We start from the raw sequence: 26,446 nt of genomic DNA on the forward strand, positions 1-26,446 counted from the left end.
CGCCTCTGAACCTTTTCGAGTTCCAAGATATCTTTTTTATAGAGAGGTGCCCAGAACTGTACACAATATTCCAGATGTGGCCGCACCAATGATTTATACAGTGACAGGATTACACTCTCATCCCTTGTCTCCATTCCCCGTTTTATGCATGCTAACGCCTTATTTGCTTTTGTTGCTGCATTTTGACATTGTGTACTGCTACCAAGTTTTTTCTCGATGAGCACTCCCAAATCTTTTTCAACTACTGTTATCCCTACATTTTCCCCATTTAGTTTATAGGCTGCCTGGTTGTTCTTAGTCCCAAAGTGCATAACTTTACATTTGTCTATATTGAACCTCATTCTCCATTTGTCCGCCCAGACCTCAAGTCTAGATAAGTCATTCTGTAGAGACTCAACATCCTTGTCTGAATTAATTACTCTACATAGCTTAGTATCATCTGCGAAAATTGACACTGTGCTTTCCAGTCCCTCTCCTAGGTCATTAATGAATCTATTAAACAACAATGGTCTGAGTACTGAGCCCTGTGGTATTCCACTGAGCACTGAAGCCCATTCAGAGTACATCCCATTAATCCCCACTCGCTGTTCCCTATTGAACAGCCAGTTATTCACCCAAGTACAAATAGTGTCCCCTACCCTAAACTCCCTTAATTTGAGAATTAGTCTCTTATGTGGAACTTTGTCAAAGGCCTTAGCGAAGTCCAAAAAGATCACACCCACTGCTTGACCCTGATCAATATTATCGCTCACTTTCTCATAGAAGCTTATTAAGTTAGTTTGACAGGATCTGTCCTTCACAAAACCATGCTGATTCCTAGTAATAACCTTGGAGGTATCCAAGTACCTAAGTATGCTGTCCCTTAATATACCTTCTAGTAATTTCCCCACTATAGATGTCAAACTTACCGGTCTACAGTTACCGGGGTGATTTTTACTATCCTTTTTAAATATTGGGACAACCTCTGCTATGCGCCAATCCTTTGGTATCGTTCCTGATCTAATTGACTCTCTGAAAATCAAATATAGGGGTCTCGATATCTCTACATTAAGGTCCATAAGAACCCTGGGGTGGAGTCCATCTGGCCCATAAGATTTATTTATCTTAATTTTACTTAGTCTCTCCTGGACTACTTCCTCGTTTAACCAAGTACCTAGCATAGGGTCATTATCATAGCTAATGTTATGCTCTACTCTCGTCAACCTGTCCTCATTCGTGAATACTGATGAAAAAATGTTATCAAATAAATCCGCTTTATCCTTATCATCATTAATCAAGACAACCAACTCGCCCTTTAAAGGCCCAATATTCTCCCTTTTTAACCTTTGTCCGTTTATGTACTTAAAGAACTTTTTGGGGTTTGGTATACTCTCCTTTGCGATTTGTTTTTCATTTTCTGTTTTTGCTGCTCTGATTTCTTTTTTGCATTTTTTTGTTACATGCCTTGTAGAACTGGAATGATTCCACCGTTCCGTCAGACTTAAATGCTTTGAAAGCACGCCTTTTTTTTAGAGATGAGCGGGTTCGGTTTCTCGGAAACCGAACCCCCCCGAACTTCAGCCTTTTTACACGGGTCCGAGGCAGACTCGGATCTTCCCGCCTTGCTCGGCTAACCCGAGCGCGCCCGAACGTCATCATCCCGCTGTCGGATTCTCGCGAGGCTCGTATTCTATCGCGAGACTCGGATTCTATATAAGGAGCCGCGCGTCGCCGCCATTTTCACACGTGCATTGAGATTGATAGGGAGAGGACGTGGCTGGCGTCCTCTCCGTTTAGAGTAGACTAGAGAGTAGAGAGTAGAGACACTTGATTTACTAATTTTGGGGAGCATATTAGGACGGAGTACTACTTGCTGATAGTGTGACCAGTGACCACCAGTTTAATTAATCCGTTCTCTGCCTGAAAAAAAACGATACACAGTGTGACACAGTCACATACCATATCTGTGCTCAGCCTCAGTGTGCCCTCAGTGTGCTGCATCATCTATGTAATACTGTATATCTGACTGTGCTGAGTGCTCACTGCTCACACAGCTTAATTGTGGGGGAGACTGGGGAGCAGTTATAGCAGGAGTACATATTTTAACAGTGCACACTTTTGCTGCCAGAGTGCCACTGCCAGTGCCAGTGTGACTGACCAGTGACCACTGACCACCAGTATATTGTGATTGTCTGCCTGAAAAAGTTAAACACTCGTCGTGTGGTGTTTTTATTCTATAAACGCATTCTGCTGACAGTGTCCAGCAGGTCCGTCATTATATAATATATACCTGTCCGGCTGCAGTAGTGATATATATATATTTTTTATATCATTATCATCCAGTCTATATTAGCAGCAGATGCAGTACGGTAGTCCACGGCTGTAGCTACCTCTGTGTCGGCAGTCGCTCGTCCATCCATAATTGTATACCACCTACCCGTGGTGTTTTTTTTTCTATCTTCTTGATACTAGTAGCTTACTTTAGGAGTCTGCAGTGCTGAGCTGACAGTGTCCAGCAGGTCCGTCATTATATAATATATACCTGTCCGGCTGCAGTAGTGATATATATATATATTTTTTATATCATTATCATCCAGTCTATATTAGCAGCAGACGCAGTACGGTAGTCCACGGCTGTAGCTACCTCTGTGTCGGCAGTCGCTAGTCCATCCATAATTGTATACCACCTACCTGTGGTGTTTTTTTTTTCTATCTTCTTGATACTACTAGTAGCTTACTTTAGGAGTCTGCAGTGCTGAGCTGACAGTGTCCAGCAGGTCCGTCATTATATAATATATACCTGTCCTGCTGCAGTAGTGATATATATATATATTTTTTATATCATTATCATCCAGTCTATATTAGCAGCAGACGCAGTACGGTAGTCCACGGCTGTAGCTACCTCTGTGTCGGCAGTCGCTAGTCCATCCATAATTGTATACCACCTACCTGTGGTGTTTTTTTTTTCTATCTTCTTGATACTACTAGTAGCTTACTTTAGGAGTCTGCAGTGCTGAGCTGACAGTGTCCAGCAGGTCCGTCATTATATAATATATACCTGTCCGGCTGCAGTAGTGATATATATATATATTTTTTATATCATTATCATCCAGTCTATACTAGCAGCAGACGCAGTACGGTAGTCCACGGCTGTAGCTACCTCTGTGTCGGCAGTCGCTCGTCAATCCATAAGTATACTAGTATCCATCCATCTCCATTGTTTACCTGAGGTGCCTTTTAGTTGTGCCTATTAAAATATGGAGAACAAAAATGTTGAGGTTCCAAAAATAGGGAAAGATCAAGATCGACTTCCACCTCGTGCTGAAGCTGCTGCCACTAGTCATGGCCGAGACGATGAAATGCCAGCAACGTCGTCTGCCAAGGCCGATGCCCAATGTCATAGTACAGAGCATGTAAAATCCAAAACACCAAATATCAGTAAAAAAAGGACTCAAAAATCTAAAATAACATTGTCGGAGGAGAAGCGTAAACTTGCCAATATGCCATTTACCACACGGAGTGGCAAGGAACGGCTGAGGCCCTGGCCTATGTTCATGGCTAGTGGTTCAGCTTCACATGAGGATGGAAGCACTCAGCCTCTCGCTAGAAAAATGAAAATACTCAAGCTGGCAAAAGCACAGCAAAGAACTGTGCGTTCTTCGAAATCACAAATCCACAAGGAGAGTCCAATTGTGTCGTTTGCGATGCCTGACCTTCCCAACACTGGACGTGAAGAGCATGCGCCTTCCACCATTTGCACGCCCCCTGCAAGTGCTGGAAGGAGCACCCGCAGTCCAGTTCCTGATAGTCAGATTGAAGATGTCAGTGTTGAAGTACACCAGGATGAGGAGGATATGGGTGTTGCTGGCGCTGGGGAGGAAATTGACCAGGAGGATTCTGATGGTGAGGTGGTTTGTTTAAGTCAGGCACCCGGGGAGACACCTGTTGTCCGTGGGAGGAATAGGGCCATTGACATGCCTGGTGAAAATACCAAAAAAATCAGCTCTTCGGTGTGGAAGTATTTCAACAGAAATGCGGACAACATTTGTCAAGCTGTGTGTTGCCTTTGTCAAGCTGTAATAAGTAGGGGTAAGGACGTTAACCACCTCGGAACATCCTCCCTTATACGTCACCTGCAGCGCATTCATCATAAGTCAGTGACAAGTTCAAAAACTTTGGGCGACAGCGGAAGCAGTCCACTGACCAGTAAATCCCTTCCTCTTGTAACCAAGCTCACGCAAACCACCCCACCAACTCCCTCAGTGTCAATTTCCTCCTTCCCCAGGAATGCCAATAGTCCTGCAGGCCATGTCACTGGCAATTATGACGAGTCCTCTCCTGCCTGGGATTCCTCCGATGCATCCTTGCGTGTAACGCCTACTGCTGCTGGCGCTGCTGTTGTTGCTGCTGGGAGTCGATGGTCATCCCATTTGCGAGGAAGATGAAATATCACAGCAGTCATCCTGCTGCAAAGCGGATAACTGAGGCCTTGGCATCCTGGGCGGTGAGAAACGTGGTTCCGGTATCCATCATTACTGCAGAGGCAACTAGAGACTTGTTGGAGGTACTGTGTCCCCGGTACCAAATACCATCTAGGTTCCATTTCTCTAGGCAGGCGATACCGAAAATGTACACAGACCTCAGAAAAAGACTCACCAGTGTCCTAAAAAATGCAGTTGTACCCAATGTCCACTTAACCACGGACATGTGGACAAGTGGAGCAGGGAAGGCTCAGGACTATATGACTGTGACAGCCCACTGGGTAGATGTATGGACTCCCGCCGCAAGAACAGCAGCGGCGGCACCAGTAGCAGCATCTCGCAAACGCCAACTCTTTCCTAGGCAGGCTACGCTTTGTATCACCGCTTTCCAGAATACGCACACAGCTAAAAACCTCTTACGGCAACTGAGGAAGATCATCGCAGAATGGCTTACCCCAATTGGACTCTCCTGTGGATTTGTGGCATCGGACAACGCCAGCAATATTGTGTGTGCATTAAATATGGGCAAATTCCAGCACGTCCCATGTTTTGCACATACCTTGAATTTGGTGGTGCAGAATTATTTAAAAAACGAGAGGGGCGTGCAAGAGATGCTGTCGGTGGCCAGAAGAATTGCGGGACACTTTGGGCGTACAGGCACCACGTACAGAAGACTGGAGCACCACCAAAAACGCCTGAACCTGTCCTGCCATCATCTGAAGCAAGAAGTGGTAACGAGGTGGAATTCAACCCTCTATATGCTTCAGAGGTTGGAGGAGCAGCAAAAGGCCATTCAAGCCTATACAACTGAGCACGATATAGGAAGTGGAATGCACCTGTCTCAAGCGCAGTGGAGAATGATTTCAACGTTGTGCAAGGTTCTGCAACCTTTTGAACTTGCCACACGTGAAGTCAGTTCAGACACTGCCAGTGTCAGGTCATTCCCCTCATCAGGCTTTTGCAGAAGAAGCTGGAGACATTGAAGGAGGAGCTAACACAGAGCGATTCCGCTAGGCATGTGGGACTTGTGGATGGAGCCCTTAATTCGCTTAACAAGGATTCACGGGTGGTCAATCTGTTGAAATCAGAGCACTACATTTTGGCCACCGTGCTCGATCCTAGATTTAAAACCTACCTTGGATCTCTCTTTCCGGCAGACACAAGTCTGCTGGGGTTCAAAGAACTGCTGGTGACAAAATTGTCAAGTCAAGCGGAACGCGACCTGTCAACATCTCCTCCTTCACATTCTCCCGCAACTGGGGGCGCGAGGAAAAGGCTCAGAATTCCGAGCCCACCCGCTGGCGGTGATGCAGGGCAGTCTGGAGCGACTGCTGATGCTGACATCTGGTCCGGACTGAAGGACCTGACAACGATTACGGACATGTCGTCTACTGTCACTGCATATGATTCTCTCCCCATTGAAAGAATGGTGGAGGATTATATGAGTGACCGCATCCAAGTAGGCACGTCAGACAGTCCGTACTTATACTGGCAGGAAAAAGAGGCAATTTGGAGGCCCTTGCACAAACTGGCTTTATTCTACCTAAGTTGCCCTCCCACAAGTGTGTACTCCGAAAGAGTGTTTAGTGCCGCCGCTCACCTTGTCAGCAATCGGCGTACGAGGTTACATCCAGAAAATGTGGAGAAGATGATGTTCATTAAAATTAATTATAATCAATTCCTCCGTGGAGACATTGACCAGCAGCAATTGCCTCCACAAAGTACACAGGGAGCTGAGATGGTGGATTCCAGTGGGGACGAATTGATAATCTGTGAGGAGGGGGATGTACACGGTGATATATCGGAGGATGATGATGAGGTGGACATCTTGCCTCTGTAGAGCCAGTTTGTGCAAGGAGAGATTAATTGCTTCTTTTTTGGTGGGGGTCCAAACCAACCCGTCATTTCAGTCACAGTCGTGTGGCAGACCCTGTCACTGAAATGATGGGTTGGTTAAAGTGTGCATGTCCTGTTTATACAACATAAGGGTGGGTGGGAGGGCCCAAGGACAATTCCATCTTGCACCTCTTTTTTCTTTCATTTTTCTTTGCGTCATGTGCTGTTTGGGGGGTGTTTTTTGGAAGGGCCATCCTGCGTGACACTGCAGTGCCACTCCTAGATGGGCCAGGTGTTTGTGTCGGCCACCAGGGTCGCTTAGCTTACTCACACAGCTACCTCATTGCGCCTCTTTTTTTCTTTGCGTCATGTGCTGTTTGGGGAGTGTTTTTTGGAAGGGCCATCCTGCGTGACACTGCAGTGCCACTCCTAGATGGGCCAGGTGTTTGTGTCGGCCACTAGGGTCGCTTAGCTTACTCACACAGCTACCTCATTGCGCCTCTTTTTTTCTTTGCGTCATGTGCTGTTTGGGGAGTGTTTTTTGGAAGGGCCATCCTGCGTGACACTGCAGTGCCACTCCTAGATGGGCCAGGTGTTTGTGTCGGCCACTAGGGTCGCTTAGCTTACTCACACAGCTACCTCATTGCGCCTCTTTTTTTCTTTGCGTCATGTGCTGTTTGGGGAGTGTTTTTTGGAAGGGCCATCCTGCGTGACACTGCAGTGCCACTCCTAGATGGGCCAGGTGTTTGTGTCGGCCACTTGGGTCGCTTAGCTTAGCCATCCAGCGACCTCGGTGCAAATTTTAGGACTAAAAATAATATTGTGAGGTGTTCAGAATAGACTGAAAATGAGTGGAAATTATGGTTATTGAGGTTAATAATACTTTGGGATCAAAATGACCCCCAAATTCTATGATTTAAGCTGTTTTTTAGGGTTTTTTGAAAAAAACACCCGAATCCAAAACACACCCGAATCCGACAAAAAAAATTCGGTGAGGTTTTGCCAAAACGCGTTCGAACCCAAAAGACGGCCGCGGAACCGAACCCAAAACCAAAACACAAAACCCGAAAAATTTCCGGTGCTCATCACTACTTTTTTTATCCATTCGTTCCTTGACCCTCTTATTAAGCCACATCGGTTTGAATTTCCTACTCCTGTTTTTCTTGACTTTGGGAATATACAAATGAGTGTACTTGGGGTTAGGGGGTTGGGAAGAGGGTAGAACACCCTTAACTCACCCCTGTCGGTCTGTTAAACTCCGGGATCCCGGCGTCGGTATTTCGCATACCATACATCAGAATCTCATACTGAACCCTCCCGCACAGCCCCCTTAGTGACAGAATGGACATGAGGGAGACCAGGGGGGAGCAGCAGGCGTTGGAGGCAGAGTTTATGTCATTTGGCAACAGAAATATCAGGTCAGTAACTTTAATAAAAAAACATTTGAAAGTTTTAAGTTTGTCATAATGAACAGATAGGGCCCAGCGATTTAGCACATAAAGGTTACCTCTACGGTGTATTATAAGTTGTATCACTGTTGTATAAATAAAAGATACAGTGCAGGTATACAGTATATATACTATAGTATATAAAATAGTGATTGTGGGTCTTACTTTGCTGTGAAACAGTAACTACTGTACTGCGCAGATAGTTCTGTGAGGCCGGTACACTAGTTACCGTAGCGAGAAGGACTGGCGCAGGCGCGGTGTGGAAATCTGTAGGTAATTACCGAGACGATCTATGTAGAGTGTTTGGAAACAACAAGCAAATAAGAAATAACATATGTAATACACAAGCCCAGGTAGGAGGCACCCCCTGTCACACGCTGCTCTGCAGTGATTAGATGCTGCGCACATGCGCACAGCGTCCATTCCATGGAGACAGGCATTGGGGGCATGGTCAGAGCACTGGGCACGCCCCCACAGTGATGAAAACAGGGCGTGGCTAATTATATTACTCATAAAGCCACTCTCCATGACATGAGGCTACGCCGCCCTATCGGACTTGCGACGGGATCTCAATTTCCCTTTTCAGGATGTAGGCAGGTACTGTATGTGCATAACAGCATTGATTAACGCCTTATGCATGTACAGTTGCACTTAAAAGCGCAAAGGGCAGCTCTTCCGATAAGAGCCGTCCCTTGCAGTGTTAAGCCTGGCCGAGCAGCACTGACTCCCAGTGCTCCGCTTGGCCAACATGAAAAGAGACAGGGTGTTCTGCAAGGCCCAGTGACTCACGGTACGCCGCCGTGAAGCTTGGTCATGCCCCTTTTTTGTGCACGCATAGGGATGGCTGTCCTGAATTACAGCCCCAGTCTGTCCCTGCATAGTACGAATGATATGTCGCGCAGTCTCTGCAAATTAAACAGGACGTGATCTCAGAACCAGCGTCTTGTGGCTCCTGGTACGCTGGCGCCAACACTACACATCTCACCTTTTCTCATAAAGTTGCCCTGTGATTGATCAAGTATTTCTTTGGGGAAATCCAAGACATTGGCCATTGGGTTGTTCTTCATGTGCTCGAAAGTGGTGAGTTTTGCAATCTTGTTTATTACGTCATCTGAGAAGTCTTTGCCCAAGAATTGTGCCACCCTCCGAATTTCCTGCAGGGGGGTCTGTGGGTTGCAGAGAATGGGAATGAAGTGTAATTAGGAAAAGGTAAATTACATTGTAAAATATCTCCTATATATTTGCCCTGTGACTCTGTGCTTGGCGTTCTAATGCTGGGAGGAGTCACAGTGGTGGGCGGAGTCAGTAGCTCCTGCCCTGTCCCAGCACACCACTAGCAGAACGGAGCAGCAGCCACAGAATCCACCTACCATCCCCAGCAACAACCCACCAGTGCACGGACGCCCCACAGTGCCATGTAACCATGCACCCTTCCCCTGGCACCTACAACCCACTGACACCCGCACCACACACCCCAAACCCCCCCTCCACCAGCTCCCATATCCAGCCATGAACGGCCAAGACACCCCCCCCCCCCTACCCTGACGCTCCCGCATAACTGACACACACTGCCCACCCTAACCCCACAGCACCGAACCCACCCGCCGCACAACACCTCCCACATCCATCAGTGGCAGGGACACGCACCACAGCCGCCCAGCCTGCCGCACCGCCCCTCCCGTCAGTCGCACCGCGCACCGCACACCGCCCCTCCCGTCAGCCGCACAAACCCACCTCCACCTCGCGCATCCACCTTTCCCACCACGGAGGGCCAGACTGCCGCAGCCCACCCTCCGCACAGCGCCCGCACAGACCGCTCCCGCCCTCCCCACAACCCCAGCACAAACTCTCTCCCGACCCGGCCCACACTGTACTGCCAGCCCCAGTCACCACAATGCCGGGACCCACTGCACTCACACATCCCCGTCACCCGCACCTGTCTGTGTGCAGGCGACAGGGCTCTCGCCGCTCCAGCCCCCACATACACAAAGTCTCTCCCCCCAGCACCATACACCCGCACCCATCCAACAACTCATCAGCCACACAATGATAGATGGCCACCCCCCTCCCTATCAGCCATCACCCCCCCTATCAGCCATCACCCCATCACCCCCCCTCAGCCATCACCCCCTAACAGCCATCACCCCCCCCTGTCATCCATCACCCCCCCCTGTCAGCCTTCACCCCCCCCCTGTCAGCCATCACCCCATCACCCCCCCTGTCATCCATCACCCCTCCTGTCATCCATCACCTCCCTGTCAGCCATCACTCCCCCCCGTCAGCCATCACCCCCCCTGTCACCCATCACACCCCCCTTGTCACCCATCTCACACACCGCTCAGCCATCACACACCCCCGTCAGCCGTCACACACACCCCTGTCAGCCGTCACACACACCCGTCAGCCGTCACACACACCCCTATCAGCCATCACACACACCCCTGTCAGCCGTCACCCCCCTCCTATCACCCATCACCCCCCCCCGCCATCCCCCCTATCAGCCATTCACCCCCCTATCACCCCCCCTATCAGCCATCACCCCCCCCCATCACCCATCACCCCCCTGTCAGCCATCACCCTCTCCTATCATCCATCACCACCACCCCTGTCATCCATCACCCCCCCTGTCATCCATCACCCCTCCTGTCATCCATCACCTCCCTGTCAGCCATCACTCCCCCCCGTCAGCCATCACCCCCCCTGTCACCCATCACACCCCCCTGTCACCCATCACACACCCCCCTCAGCCATCACACACCCCCGTCAGCCGTCACACACACCCCTGTCAGCCGTCACACACACCCCTGTCAGCCGTCACACACACCCCTGTCAGCCATCACACACACCCCTGTCAGCCGTCACCCCCCCCTCCTATCACCCATCACCCCCCCCGCCATCCCCCCTATCAGCCATTCACCCCCCTATCACCCCCCCCCCTATCAGCCATCACCCCCCCCCCCATCAGCCATCACCCCCCCCTGTCAGCCATCACCCTCTCCTATCATCCATCACCACCACTCCTGTCATCCATCACCCCCCCTGTCATCCATCACCCCCCCCTGTCATCCATCACCCCCCCTGTCATCCATCACCCCCCTGTCAGCCATCACCCCCCTCCTATCAGCCATCACCGCCCCTCAGCCATCACCCCCTCCATTAGCCACCACCCCCTATCAGCCATCACCCCCCCCTGTCAGCCATCACCCCTCCTCAGCCATCACCCCCCCCCCCCTGGTCAGCCATCACCCCCCCCCCCTGTCGCCCATCAAACCCCCCCCCTCAGCCATCACACCCCCCGTCAGCCATCACACACCCCTTGTCAGCCGTCACCCCCCCCCTCCTATCAGCCATCACCCCCCCGCCATCCCCCCATCAGCCATTCAACCCCCTATCACCCCCCCTATCAGCCATCACCCCCCCATCAGCCATCACCCCCTAGTGTCAGCCATCACCCCCCCCTATCAGCCATCACCCTCTCCTATCAGCCATCACTCCCCCTGTCAGCCATCACCCCCCCTGTCAGTCATCACCCCCCCTGTCATCCATCACCCCTCCTGTCATCCATCACCCCCCCGTCATTCATCACCTTCCCTGTCATCCACCCCCCCTTGTCAGCCATCACCCTCCTCCTGTCAGCCATCACCCCCCCCTCCTATCAGCCATCACCCCCCAGCCATCCCCCCCATCAGCCATTCACCCCACCCCCATCAGCCATCACCCCACCATCAACCACCACCCCCTATCAGCCATTACCCCCCCCTGTCAGCCATCACCCCCCCCCTCAGCCAGCCATCACCCCCCCCTGTCAGTCATCACACACACACCCTCTCAGCCATCACACCCCCCCTGTCAGCCATCACCCCCCCCTGTCAGCCATCACCCCCCCTGTCAGCCATCACCCCCCCTGTCAGCCATCACCCCCCCGTGTTAACCATCACCCCCCCCTGTCAGCCATCACCTCCCCCCCGTGTCAACCATCACCCCCCCCTGTCAGCCATCACACACACCCCTGTCAGCCATCCCCCCCTATCAGCCATTCACCCCCCTATCAGCCATCACCCCCAATCAGCCACCACCCCCTATCAGCCATCACCCCCCCATCAGCCACCACCCCCTATCAGCCATCACCCCATCACCCCCCCTGTCAGCCATCACCCCCCCCTGTCAGCCATCACCCCCCCTGTCAGCCATCACCCCCCCGTCAGCCATCACACACCCCGTCAGCCATCACACACACCCCTGTCAGCCGTCACCCCCCTCCTATCAGCCATCACCCCCCCATCAGCCACCACCCCCTGTCAGCCATCACCCCCCCTGTCAGCCCCCCCCCGTCAGCCATCACCCCCCCCACCTGTCAGCCATCAACCCCCCCATCAGCCATCCCCCCCATCAGCCATCACCCCATCACCCCCCCTGTCAGCCATCACCCTCCCCCCCTGTCAGCCATCAACCCCCCCTGTCAGCCATCACAACCCCCCTCAGCCATCACCCCCCCCTGTCAGCCATCACACACACCCTCAGCCATCAGCCCCCCTATCAGCCATCACACCCCCATCAGCCATCACCCCCCCATCAGCTATTCCCCCCATCAGCCATCCCCCCCATCAGCCATCCCCCCCAGCCATCCCCCCTATCAGCCACCCCCCCATCACCCATACACCCCCCTCTATCAGCCATACACCCCCCCTGTCACCCATCCCCTCCCTTATCAGCCATCACACCCCCCTATCATCCATCCCCCCCCCTCCCCCATCAGCCATCCCCCGATGGCCATAAATGAGCATGCCTCCCTTTTGCTCACAACTCCGCTCACATCCCACTCATCTCAGGGTGGGGGGGCCCGCGGTGCTGCCTCTTACACCCACATATACCATGGTCTACTATACTTTTACACACAAACACGCACACACACACACACACTCAGCCTGCACACTCCTAACATAACACACGCACCCTACACCCCCCCTAAACACAGACAATACACCTTCCCCATGTGTACACCACCAACACCCACCAACTTTCACACCTACCCCTATCACCCTCACACCACAATAACATACACAAATCACACACACCCCCAACACACCTTCTTACACACACTCACACCCACCCAAACCCCTCTCCTACACACCCAGCACACCCTAAGGTCATCCCAAACCCACCCTAACCCCATACCTGCCAACCACCCACCACAAATACAACACCCATCCAGCTTCTCCCCCCCTCAAAAAAAAAAAAAGATACCTCTACCTTCACCTAATGGCCCCCCCCTTCCATGCACACACTCCTACCCCCCCAAAACAAAAACCTCTCCACCCATCCATCACATATCAACACACTCCACCCATGCACACCTCCAACTCCATCCCCCTACCACACACAACCACAACTCCATCACACACTGCATGTCCTGTCACCACCCCCATCCCTCACCCCTACACCAATACATATACAGGCACCCACCCGTCCGCACGCTATTCCGCTAGCACCATACATCACTACCCAACACTTTTTATTAACCCACACACACAACCACGTACCCCTCCAAAATAACACTCCACCACCCACATTCCCTTCCACACCCTCCACAATCCTGTACAACACCACACTACCCCTATTACACACCCACCTCTCTCTCTATACAGCCCATGGAATCTGTCCCACCATCACCACAACAATTAGCCCACAACTGGACCCGTCTCAGCTACAAGCACCAACATGCCAATTGCTGCTCCCCACCCAACCTCCCACCCACACACAATACCCTACACAAAGCACCCTATGCAGAAAACCTTTCCAACAAACTCACCCTACAACACACACATACAACTCCACCAACTACTACACCTCCTAACCCCTCACCCACCCCTCACCTCTAGCCCAACTCATACACTCACCACACCACATCCACCGTCCACCCTCACTCTGCTCAGCCCCCCAAACACACCATTTTCTCTACACCACGCACAATCTATGTACCCGTTCCACAACAAACTAAACACCAAACATTGGCCCTCATTCCGAGTTGATCGCAGCGGCTCATCGCATCGCAAAACGGCGTAAATCCGCCAACTGCGCATGCGCAACAGCTGGACTGCGCGTGCGCAAAGGGAGCGATACGACGCTTGAGCAAAATTACGAACTGAAAATCTGCTCGTACTACACCTCCGAAAACAGGGAGTGACGGAGGCGTGACAGAGGCACGGCTTCGCTATCTAACGAAATGGGCGTGAAAGTGGGCGGCTAGTGTGGGAGTATGCAACCAGCAGTAGGCGTGTTTTGAGCAGAAATGCGTATACGATGGTAAAATGTACACAACAAACGTTCGCTATCCTGTCGCAGCCGAGGAGTAAGTCTGCAGTTACTCTGCACTTACGAAATACTGTTACAAGTGTGTCTGCCCTAATTAGCAATTATTTTGCCAATTAATTCACCTGTTGTCCAATTACTTAGCAAACACTGCTCAGCCAAAATACTACAAACAGCAATTGTCTGGACACATAACATTTTTATTGTTAGCACCTACAAATCTGACACGCTCCCAAATAATCTTGTATTTATTTTTATTTGCTAAATAAACATTGATGTTAAATGCATGTTGTAATTATTTATTTAATACTAGCAAATGCAATCAAGTGTGAATAAACCAACTTATAAACTACATCAGCTAAATCTTAGCGACATAGACATATTCCTTTGTACATACCAAATAACATAAACCACATAATGCAGGCTACACTTAATGTTACTTAATAAAAAATATTTTAATTTTGTTGGGAATATGTGTCCGTATCTAATATTATGTAATGTTGCCCCTAGTAACCCAAGGTCCTATTTTTTACATTAAAAATGATATGCCCAGTTAAGTGTTGTGCAAGGCATACCTGTATAAATTATAATATGCAATGTTTGTATGAATATTCTGATTGTTCCCTTGTTCCACAAATGTCTATATGCCATGCTAAAGTTTACATGGCTAAGTTTTCCATTTTTTTTAACAATATTTTTTTAATTCAAAAAATATATTAAATCAGAAACACAACATGGCTACAGATGAGCATCACATACAAAGATGGACATAGCAACAAGCAGATGCCACTGACAAAATTCACATAGCAGAACCCAGTACTATGGTAACACCATCTTCTGACAAAATATAATGTTAAATATTTAATAAGTATATGTTGTGAACCCCCAGCCAGACGAAAATTTTAGGGGAACTGAGCTCAATTCTGGAACCAACACACAAACACAACCATACACAGCGCGCTAGTTAGAGGAAGATGGCTCAGGTGTACACGAAAATAACTCTCAGGCTGAAATTTAAATAAGCACAAATATACCCTTTCACTTTGAGGGAGTTCTACATTCTGGCCACACAAGCCAAAAATAAATAAAAACATCGAGGCAACATGTAAAACATGGGTGCTGCCCGTCCGGAGAGACATCACTTTCTCTTCTTTTTTCCCGCCTGATGTAGTTCTTCCCGGCTCGGTCTGCGAAGCGACCTTCGAGGGCCCTGCCCAGTGGGATGTTCTTCCTGGGCAGAGTGAGGGGAGGGAGCAGATGTGGCTGGCTCTCTGCCACTGTGGGCAAGGGAGACAGCGATGTCCTGGAGCCCTTGCAGAATGGAATTGGCAATTTGTTTGAATGAGGAGGCGAGTTGCTCTTGGCCCTGCCTGATCTCTGCCAGACCTTGGCAGAGTTGAGCTCCACCTTGCTCCACACTGGTTCTGTGCTCAGTGAGCCGGACAGGTATCTGGCTTACCTCCCGGATCATCGTGGCTTGAAAAGCATTCAGGCTCTCACCATACCTTGCTATTTGAGTCAGGATGTCCAGGATAGCAGAGGGTTGGGGGGGGGGGGGGGGCAGTTGGAATCTGGATGGATGGAATTTGTGGTCCCACACTGCCAGAGACACTAGGTCCCCCCACCTCAGCCACATAACCCTCCTCTGACTCTACCTGCTCACCCACCTGTGCTGTGTTATGTTCAATGCAAAAATAAGAATGAGTGGAAAAAGAGTAGAAAAAAACAACATGAGACTTTTTGAACCACTAAATTATTTGTTTAGGATTCTGGCAAGTCATGTGCATCCAGTATTTCAGGCAGGTCCGTGTCCATATGAGACACCCCAACCCCCTCCTCGTAACTCACACAGTCCATCACCATCTCCTCAGGATCTGTGTACTCCACAGTGGCAGCTGGACCTCCCCCTGTTGCCCTCGAGGAATTCCACTCCGCAGACCTCTTGCCCTTCAGGCGGGATTTGAAGTCGGCCCAACTACATATGTGATGAAAAATAGGGGCAAAGTACAGAAAAGTTATGAATACCTGCTTTAATTGATAGTACACATGTTATGTATTTGGTTGCTATAGGCAACATCACATCTAGCAAATTTTTTTATAATACTTGGCTCAGAAAATGGTGTGTCAATATACACTTACCGTCTTCTAACTTCCTGTGGTGTGTGGACTATTGAGCCGACTTCATTAACAGAATCAGTGATGTCCCTCCAGATTCAATCTTTGGATGCAGCACCCATGTTTTTGGGTCCTCGATGAATTTTGCCCATGGCCTGTGTGATCAAAACACGTAACTCCCTCTTAGTGAAGGCGGGCTGTCTTTTTTTTTTTTTGCCTGTAGCCTGTGAGCTATCGTTCTGTCCATCATCACCATCTTCCTCTTCACTAGCTGCTTGTGTACTTTGTGTTTGAGATGGGATTCCGGAATCTCCCTCAGTTACCGCAGTATCTATGTCTGGCAGGGGATTCACTCCTAACTCCTGGGTATCAGAAGATTGATTTTGTATAGTACTGGGTCCTGCTATCTGCAAATCAGAACTTCCAGCTTCTAGCAACTGCCTCCGCAGTGCTAGGCGCCTATGTGTCAAAGCGGACATCTGCTGCTGCACGCGCTCCATCTCTGCTGCCATCTGCTCACGAGTAGCCATGTTGGTGGTGGCATGTGTGTTTGCGCAGGTGTCTAGCGATTTATAGCTGCGTGTGGTTTCCAGTGTGGTAATTCGCACAGGTGTCAATTATGCTAATACTTCCAGTAATTGTACAGCCTATATAAAAGGCTGGATTGCAGCCTGTGTGAGTGGGTGTATGATGGCAGATGGAGTATTGTGCTTTTTCTGAGAAGGTTGTGTTTGTTCCAACATTTCTGAGTGAGTTTTTGATTCACTATATTGCAGACACATGTGCGTTTGTTTGCTAGCAAATGTTTTCATGTTGTGTTGCGTAGTGCTTATTTTATGCGAGTGTACTTTTGTTAGTATTACTAAATTAGGATATTAACAAACCAAGTATGTATGGGTGTGCAATGGTCGTTTGTAGTGTTTTAAACTGTGTATTAGTATTTTGGTGGATAATGTTTTGGCATATAAATTTAATCTCATGTACTATGTAATATTTGTGTGACCTGTAATTTACAGTGTGCCCGTTCTATTTTTGAGAGTGTATACTTTATTTCTTATAGTCCATTTCTCTCTCTTGTAGGTGTGTCATTAGTGGTGTGTGTACACATATTTATTTTCTAGGCAAGTAGGCCATTTTTTATTTGAATTTTCAGCTACATTTGAAGCTACATTTCTTGAGCAGGTAAGTTGCCAATCCCTGTGTGTCCTGGTGTGTGTTTGTTGTAAGTGTGTATCTGATTTCTTATAGGCCATTTCTCTCTCTTGTAGGTGTCTCAGTGGGGTTTACCACCACTTTTCATTTCTGGCCAAGTTGCCATTTTTACTTTGTTTTGGTACTCCCAATTGGAAGCTACATTTCTTGAGCAGGTAAGTTGCCAATCCCTGTGTGTCCTGGCGTGTGTTTGTTGTAAGTGTGTATCTGATTTCTTATAGGCCATTTCTCTCTCTTGTAGGTGTCTCAGTGGGGTTTGCCACCACTTTTCATTTCTGGGCAAGTTGTCATTTTTTCTTTGTTTTGGTGCTCCCAATTGGAAGCTACATTTCTTGAGCAGGTAAGTTGCCAATCCCTGTGTGTCCTGGTGTGTGTTTGTTGTAAGTGTGTATCTGTTTTCTTATAGGCCATTTCTCTCTCTTGTAGGTGTCTCAGTGGGGTTTGCCACCACTTTTCATTTCTGAGCAAGTTGCCATTTTTTCTTTGTTTTGGTGCTCCCAATTGGAAGCTACATTTCTTGAGCAGGTAAGTTGCCAATCCCTGTGTGTTCTGGTGTGTGTTTGTTGTAAGTGTGTATCTGTTTTCTTATAGGCCATTTCTCTCTCTTGTAGGTGTCTTCTTTGTTTGTTTACAAAGCATTTACTTTTGACAAAGTAGGGCTGATTTTTTTCTGTATTTGCTACTAAAGGACCCCCGTTTTTTTTTTTTTGGATATGTGTTTTCTGTGTTTTAGTTTTTAATTTTTCTGTTTTATTAATTTACATTAGTCATACTTATTTTGGAGACAATATATTGTTGCATTAATTATATGGGTAGGGTTGATATCTCTAATTATTTATGATTTGTGATGTTAACCTATGTTGGAGCTAATTAGCTAATTTTAGTGTTTTTATTTTTATCCAATTATGTGTTTTTGGTCCGTATTAAAATCTTGAAGAAATGGAGTACGCACAAGCAGTAAGTTAACACCCATACACTTTGATTTTGATTATGGATGAGAATGTGTGTATTTTTTGAAAAAGTTTTAAACATGATTCTTACCTTCATTTTAAGTTGGTGATGTCAATTCATGTGGCTGCGGAAGCACTCCCACCACAGCCAACGGAACCACTCCCACCCCAACCGGCGCAAGCCCTCCAACCCCAACCGGCTCCTCATCATCCAAGGCAACGGAGGCGTGCTAGGCCACCAATTTTCCGTACCCGTGTCCTTTTTTTGGGATGCCTGATGATGTTGTGTTGCGCAGATACAGACTGCCACCTCATCTAATCCTAGACACTCTCTCCATAATAGAGAGTGATCTAGAACAATCCATTAGGTATCCTGCAGCAATACCAGCATTGACACAATTCCTTGCTGTGTTACATTTTGTTGCCACTGGGTCGTATCAGCATGTTGTGGGAGATCTGGTTGGCATGTCGCAGGGCAAGTTCAGTAAGGTCCTGCGGCGTGTCAGCCAGGCTTTCATCAAAAGAGTCAAGCAATTTATATCAATGCCTTTGGATGTTGGTGCCCTGGATGTGGTGAAGCGGCAATTTCAGGAAGGTGGTAGTCGCTTCCCACATGTTATTGGGGTTGTGGATGGCACACATGTAGCTATTGTAGCAAAAAGACATAATGAAGAAATTTATAGAAACAGGAAACTGTTTCATTCTCTGAATGTAATGGTTGTTTGTGGGCCATCCCTCCAGATCCTGTCCCTGAATGCTAAGTTCCCGGGGAACTCCCATGATGCACATGTCATTAGACAATCAGGGATATGGCAGAGATTAAGATCGATGGAAGGCCAAGACATGTGGTTATTGGGTGAGTTTTTTCGTTAAAATGTTTGGAACAGTCATATGGTTTTTTCAATTAAATTTACAATTATACTTTTGTTTTTTTCATCTTATCAAACAGGAGACCGTGGATATCCTTGCACCCCCTGGCTCATGACTCCTTACAGTAAACCCAGGCCAGAACCACAGACGGCATTTAACTCCGCGCTTACTGCCACTAGACAGCTGGTGGAGCGCACGATTGGTGTCCTTAAAGGGCGCTTTTGTGTGCTCCACCGCACTGGTGGCGACATGTATTCGCAGGAGATGGTAAGTAAAATTGTGGTCCTGTGTGCAATCCTACATAACATCGCTGTAAGGAGTCGCGTAGAGCTTCCTCAAACGGAGGAATTGCCTGATGAGGAGCCAGGGGTTGGCCGGACAATCGGTGGGGGGAGTGTGTCCCGGCAGGGGAATGAAATAAGGGCACGAATTGTCCGTGATTATTTCAAGTATTTTGATTTTTACCTTATTTATTCTCATTTTCCCAAAGTCACTGTATTTGTATTGTCATTTTGGTCTGATGTCATTTAGGTAGCTTGCTAAAGTTCATAGTGTAATTGTTTTGGTGTGTGAGTCTATATTATTCTTTGTTTATGTGATAAATCTGAAATATTCTCCTTATCATGTATTTTGAACCTATCTTGTTGTTGTTTTTTATTTTTATTTTTATTAATGTCTAATTAATTTGTTTTTGGATAATTGTGTTAATAACTGTTTTTTTTTTTGTTTGGTTTTGGCTTGTGCATCTGTTTACATTACAAATTACACAACATACGATCCTAAATGTCGTAAACTTGGTGACTTTGTGCAGCTGATTGTTATTGACAAATGTGGTGAGTACACAGATTGTAACAATTACTTTTCTATAAGTGTGTGTGTGTGTATGTGAGTGTGTGTGTGAGTGTGTTTGTCTATGTGTATGTGTGTTTGTGTGTGTATGTGAGTGTGTGTGAGTGTAATTGTGAGTGTATGTTTTTTTTCCCGTTCTTCCGCCGCTGCGAAATTCCGCTATTGCGAACTGTACCCACTGTCCTTCACAGTAATGCACACATCAATAAAGTTTATTAGATGACACCATAAATTTACAACCAATCACATCCCACCATACACTATAAATATAAGTCCATATATGGAAAATGCCATTGGCACAATGCGCGCAGCTGCTTTTAGCCGACAGGAGCTGCGCCTACTGGTCGCGGTAATGGACCACCGCGTAGGCCGCACAGGGCCCTTTATCCCTAATAGGGTAAAGCGTGAGGCCTACGCGGAGGTCCGCCGCTTATTGCGAACCCGCGCCCGGAGCAGGAGGAGCATTATCCAGCTGGAGAGGCGCTGGAGCGACCTCCGCAGGCGCACGCCGGACCTATTGGCGGAGATCCGCCAACAAATCCGCAATCGACGAAGACGCAGTAAGTTTCACATTACATTACATAACAGAGAATGTTAGCAGAGTCTTTTAATGTAAAGACTGCATATTTGCACTAATAAGTTATATAGTGTGTAAATTAGCAGACTGTCAATGTACTATTGTAGAGCAAACATGACACAGTGTGTGTGCTTATGGCAAGCAGTACTGACTGTGTAGCAAAGTGCTTGTGAAACTGATGTCGGTGTACTGAGTTGGTACACATGCTAGCGTCTGGACCTAATCACTTTATATGTCTATTTAACATGCTCACTAACAATGTTTGTTAAACATTATATTTTGAAATCAATACAACCTAATAAACTAATTATGACATATGTCATTCTAGGGCAAGCCCAACGGCGAGCAGTGGCTGCCAGAAGAGGAGCACACCCTTCTCTGGCCCACTCCCCCTCTCCAGCCCACTCCCCCTCTCCGGCCACCTCCCCCTCTCCGGCCCAATCCCCCTCTCCAGCCCACTCCCTGTTATGATTCCAGTACTCCTGACCGGAGGAGCTCTCATGGCAATGGTCAGAGTACTGGAAGGGAATGCTGGTTATGGGAGCGGGAATAGAAAATAGCCCCTGGCGCCCTAACTCCGTTGTCTCGCCCGTGCTGTCAGAAATCCCCTGCGAGACTATGGTTGCTTGAGCCCATGGCAGCCGCGTTTGAAGGGCGGATTAAGTCTGCCCAACTCCGATGCCCCCTCAGGTCTTAATGGGAGACAAAGGGAAATCCGAGACAGGGTGATAACAAGGGGCCCTCTGACTAAACAACCAGGCCAGGGGCTACAAGCTAACTGACAAAACCTAAAGTATGTGCGGAAACCCGCCAGGGAAAAGGACAACCAAAATCCACTTGTCCAATACTCCTACCCGGCACCGCCGGATAGCAGAGTGGACCTGTGGAAGCGGAACCCTCCGCAAAATGCACCAAAACATAAATAATAAATAATAAAGCGGACAAGCCGCAACACACGACAAGGCCGTGACTCACGAACACCACTGGATGTTATAAGGTGATTAGTCAGGACTCCAGGAATTAGATGACAAACTTCCGAGTTCAGAGCTTCCAATACTGGAATGACCGGATACAGCAAGACTGGAACAGACTCTCAGCAAACAAAGACAGCATGCAGGAAGCTATTACCGGCGTCTGTGAGAAGCCCTGGGAGTGTATTTAACAAGGAGTCCTCCAATCAGCTGCCAAAAGGCTGATTAGAATAAATGCCGTGCAGCTGCCTTGCTGCCCGGCCAGAGAGCAGGAGAAAACATTAACCCTTAAAGCCTAGCAACGGGGAACACGGTCCGCCAGTGGCGTCCCCGTTGCTAGGGTCCGTGCGGCTCAGCGCGCCCGGCGTCCAGCGTTGCCAGGGAGCCGGCGGCTGTTCGCGTCTGGCGTCCCTGGTTGCTAGGCGCCGGGCCGCACCGACGAGCGGACCCCGGCGCCTAACAGTACCCCCCCCTTGAGGAGGGGTCAAGGAACCCCTAAAGCCAGGCTTCCAAGGAAACTCCCGAAAAAATGCCCTCTTGAGCCTTGGGGCATGAAGATCCTTATCCAGGACCCAGGACCTTTCCTCTGGACCATAACCTCTCCAGTGAACCAGAAAATAGAGCCGGCCCCTGGACAACTTGGAATCGAGAACCTTCTCCACCAGGAACTCCTGTTGCCCCTGTACATCCACTGGAGATCTTCCCTGAGAGATCTTCCGAGGAAATTTATTGGAAGAAATGTATGGCTTCAACAGGGAGCAATGAAACGTATTACCAATCCGAAGAGATTTTGGTAAACGTAACCGGAAAGCAACTGGGTTAACTTTTTTAATGATATGAAATGGTCCAATAAATTTGGGTCCCAACCTAGCTGAAGATTGTCGAAGTCTAATGTTACGAGTCGACAACCATACCCTATCTCCCACCTTAAAACTGCAAGGACGTCGGAGCCGGTCAGAAAAATTTTTCTCTCGAAAGGCCGCTTTTCTGAGAGCAAGGTGCACTTTTTTCAAATGGCTCTGAGATGGGAGGTTAAGGTTAGCGAGGAAACTGAGGAATGTTGAAAAAAAGAATTAGCTCTGGGGTGAAAACCAAAAACTGAAAAGAATGGAGACACGTTGGTGGAGGAATGACAAGAATTATTGTAAGCAAACTCCGCCAATGGAAGAAACTCGGACCAATCATTCTGGAGTTTAGCTGAATACAAACGCAAATACTGTTTCAATGATTGGTTAACTCGCTCGGTTTGCCCGTTGGACTGTGGGTGGTAACCAGATGTTAATGATAATCTCATCTTTAATGAAGCACAGAAACACTTCCAGAATTGTGCAATGAATTGTGGACCCCGATCAGAAACAATATCAGTGGGCAACCCATGAAGTCTGAAAACATGGCGGAGAAACAACACTGCCAATCCTTGGGCAGATGGCAGTCGGGGAAGGGCAATGAAATGAGCCATCTTGCTAAAACGGTCTACTACCACCCAAATGACTCTGCACCCAGCTGAAAGGGGAAGGTCCACCACAAAATCCATGGAAATATGAGACCATGGCCTGAGAGGGACATTCAAGGGCATAAGTTGCCCGATAGGCAAGGAACGGGGAACCTTATGCTGTGCACAAACCTGACATGAAGAAACAAACTCCTTAACGTCTTTAGAAAGACCAGGCCACCATACTGAGCGGGAGACTAACTCCAATGTCTTAGAGATCCCCGGATGCCCGGAAACTTTGTTATCATGGAACTCAGTCAAAACAGTTGCTCTCAAGAACTCAGGGACGTAAAGTCGACCAGCAGGAGTATTTCCAGGAGCTTGGTGTTGAAGCTGTTTTAACTGGGTAAACAAATCTTGTGTGAGGCCTGCCCAAATGACTGAAGATGGAAGTATGGGAGTAACAGGACTGTTATCATGAACCGGAAGAAAACTGCGTGACAGAGCATCTGCCTTGGTATTCTTGGAACCTGGCCTGAAAGTTATAATAAATTTGAAACGAGTAAAGAACAAAGCCCAACGAGCCTGCCGGGCATTCAGCCGCTTAGCTGATTCGATGTATTGCAGATTCTTATGGTCAGTCAATACTGAAATGGTATGTGTTGCTCCCTCAAGCCAATGCCTCCACTCCTCGAAAGCCCATTTAATAGCCAGTAACTCCCGGTTACCAACATCGTAGTTGGATTCAGCGGATGAGAATTTCCTGGACATAAAGGCACAAGGATGTAGTTCCAGAGTGTCCGGATCCTTCTGAGATAGGATAGCCCCCACTCCAACCTCCGAGGCATCAACCTCAACAATGAAGGGCAATTCTGGGTTGGGATGTCTGAGGACTGGAGCTGAGACAAAAGCTTGTTTCAAGGCCTGAAAGGATAACTCGGCTTCATGTGACCAGTTGGTAGGATCCGCTCCCTTCTTAGTCAGTGCAACAATGGGAGCAACCAGGTCGGAAAAAGAATGAATAAATTTTCTATAATAATTCGCAAACCCTAAAAAGCGCTGAATTGCTTTTAAGTTGGTGGGTTGCGCCCAGCTAAGGATGGCTTGGAGCTTCTTAGGTTCCATGCAGAATCCCCGAGGGGAAATAATGTACCCTAAAAAGGATACCTCCGTGACATGAAACTCGCACTACTCCAGCTTGGCATATAGATGATTTTCACGTAATTTTTGAAGAACCTGACGCACCTGGGTAACATGTTGTTCAATTGATTCAGAATAGATCAGGATGTCGTCTAAGTAAACGACCACGAATCTTCCTAGAAAATCACGGAGCACATCGTTAATGAGATCCTGGAATACTGCCGGAGCGTTAGACAAGCCGAACGGCATCACCAGATACTCGTAGTGACCCGACTGAGTACTGAAAGCCGTCTTCCACTCATCTCCCGACTTGATTCGGATGAGGTTATACGCTCCCCTCAGGTCAATTTTAGAAAAAATCACAGCCGAACGCAGCTGATCAAAGAGGACAGAAATCAGCGGCAGAGGGTAAGTATTTTTAACTGAGATCTTATTCAGGGCTCTAAAGTCAATGCAAGGTCTGAGTGATCCGTCTTTTTTCTCCACAAAGAAGAAGCCTGCACTTAAAGGGGATTTAGATGGCCTGATAAATCCTTTCCCTAGGCTCTCCTTAACATACTCATTCATGGCCGCAGTTTCTGGCCCGGATAATGCATATAACCTTCCCTTTGGCAATGTGGCACCAGGAATTAGCTCAATAGCACAATCATAAGGCCGATGGGGAGGCAGAATGTCTGCATTGCCCTTGGAAAACACATCAACAAAGTCCTGGTATTCCACGGGAATGAGTTCGGGAATGGCAGCAGCTATTCTGACGGGAAACGTAATACATTCCTTATTACAGATGGTACCCCATTGTGAAATCTCCCCCGACTGCCAATCAATGGTGGGATTATGAAAGGCCAGCCAAGGGTGACCCAGAACCACTGGAACTGCTGGGCAATGGGTAAGGAAAAACTCGATTTTTTCGGAATGAAGAGCTCCTACCGTAAGTAGTACAGGGGGTGTACAGAGGGAAATAACCCCATTGGACAAGGGACTCCCATCTAAACCATGCATGGTGATACACCTACCCAAGGCTAACTGAGGAATACCTAAGGCCTTGGCCCACGTTAAGTCCATAAAGTTCCCTGCAGCTCCACTGTCAACAAAAGCCGACACCGAGGAACAGAGGCTGCCAAAGGAAACTTTAGCTGGGACTAAAAGGGAGTTCTTCGAGGAGATAAGCTGCAGACCAAAGTGAACCCCCTCACAATTCACTTGGTCAAGGCGTTTTCCTGACTTGATCGGACAATTACGGGCAAAATGTCCCTTACCCCCACAGTACAAACAAAGACCAGAGTTTTGCCTTCTGGCTCTTTCTTCTGGAGACAGCCGGGAGAGACCCATCTGCATGGGCTTCTCTACGTCCTCAGGAATGGAAAATACACATGGAGTAGACCTGACAGGTGCTCCTTTTTCAGCCCTCCGCTCTCTGAGACGACGATCAATCTTAATAGAAAGCTCCATGAGTTTATCGAGAGTCTCAGGAGCGGGATACTGAAGGAGACTGTCTTTTATAGACTCTGATAAGCCGAGGCGAAACTGACTGCGCAGGGCTGGGTCATTCCAGCCACAGTCGTTCGACCAACGGCGAAACTCTGTACAAAAAACTTCTGCAGGATTTCTACCCTGTCTGAGAGTGCGTAACTGACTCTCAGCGGATGCCTCTCTATCAGGGTCATCATACAAAAGCCCTAAAGACCCAAAAAAGGCGTCTACTGATGACAACGCCGGATCCTCTACTTTTAAACCGAATGCCCAGGTCTGAGGATCTCGCTGGAGCAAAGAAATAATAATTCCTACCCGCTGAGATTCAGTACCTGAGGAGATCGGTCTTAAACGAAAATAAAGTTTACAGGATTCTTTAAAATTAAAAAACTCCTTCCTATCACCAGAAAAACGGTCAGGCAAGTGCATTTTTGGTTCAGGGACTACCATCGGGGAAGTTCGTAAAAGATCTTCCTGCGACTTCACCCGAAGGGAAAGATCCTGAAACATCTGAGTAAGTTCTTGAATCTGGCTGACTAGGAGCTGACCAGGATTTGGCCCTAAACCTGTGGGATTCATGAGGCCGATAACTCTTACAAAACTGAATAAGGAAAAAATTAAACCCAGTTTAATTTTAGGTTTTGGTATGGCCGGTAATAATGTTATGATTCCAGTACTCCTGACCGGAGGAGATCTCATGGCAATGGTCAGAGTACTGGAAGGGAATGCTGGTTATGGGAGCGGGAATAGAAAATAGCCCCTGGTGCCCTAACTCCGTTGTCTCGCCCGTGCTGTCAGAAATCCCCT

The 26,446-nt window shown here is 48.3% G+C and overlaps 1 protein-coding gene across 1 annotated transcript in view; it reads right to left on the bottom strand.

Annotated features, from left to right (window-relative positions):
- The window catches only part of LOC134948122 (sulfotransferase 1C1-like), a 129,533-nt gene that overhangs the window by 6,815 nt on the left and 96,272 nt on the right, over nucleotides 1–26,446 (bottom strand). The window contains exon 6 of the mRNA XM_063935910.1: nucleotides 8,730–8,910. Within this exon, the coding sequence (XP_063791980.1) occupies nucleotides 8,730–8,910 (181 nt within the window). The remainder of the gene's footprint in view (nucleotides 1–8,729; nucleotides 8,911–26,446) is intronic.

Source organism: Pseudophryne corroboree, chromosome 8 (genome assembly GCF_028390025.1).
Source record: "Pseudophryne corroboree isolate aPseCor3 chromosome 8, aPseCor3.hap2, whole genome shotgun sequence".
Lineage (NCBI taxonomy): Eukaryota > Metazoa > Chordata > Amphibia > Anura > Myobatrachidae > Pseudophryne > Pseudophryne corroboree.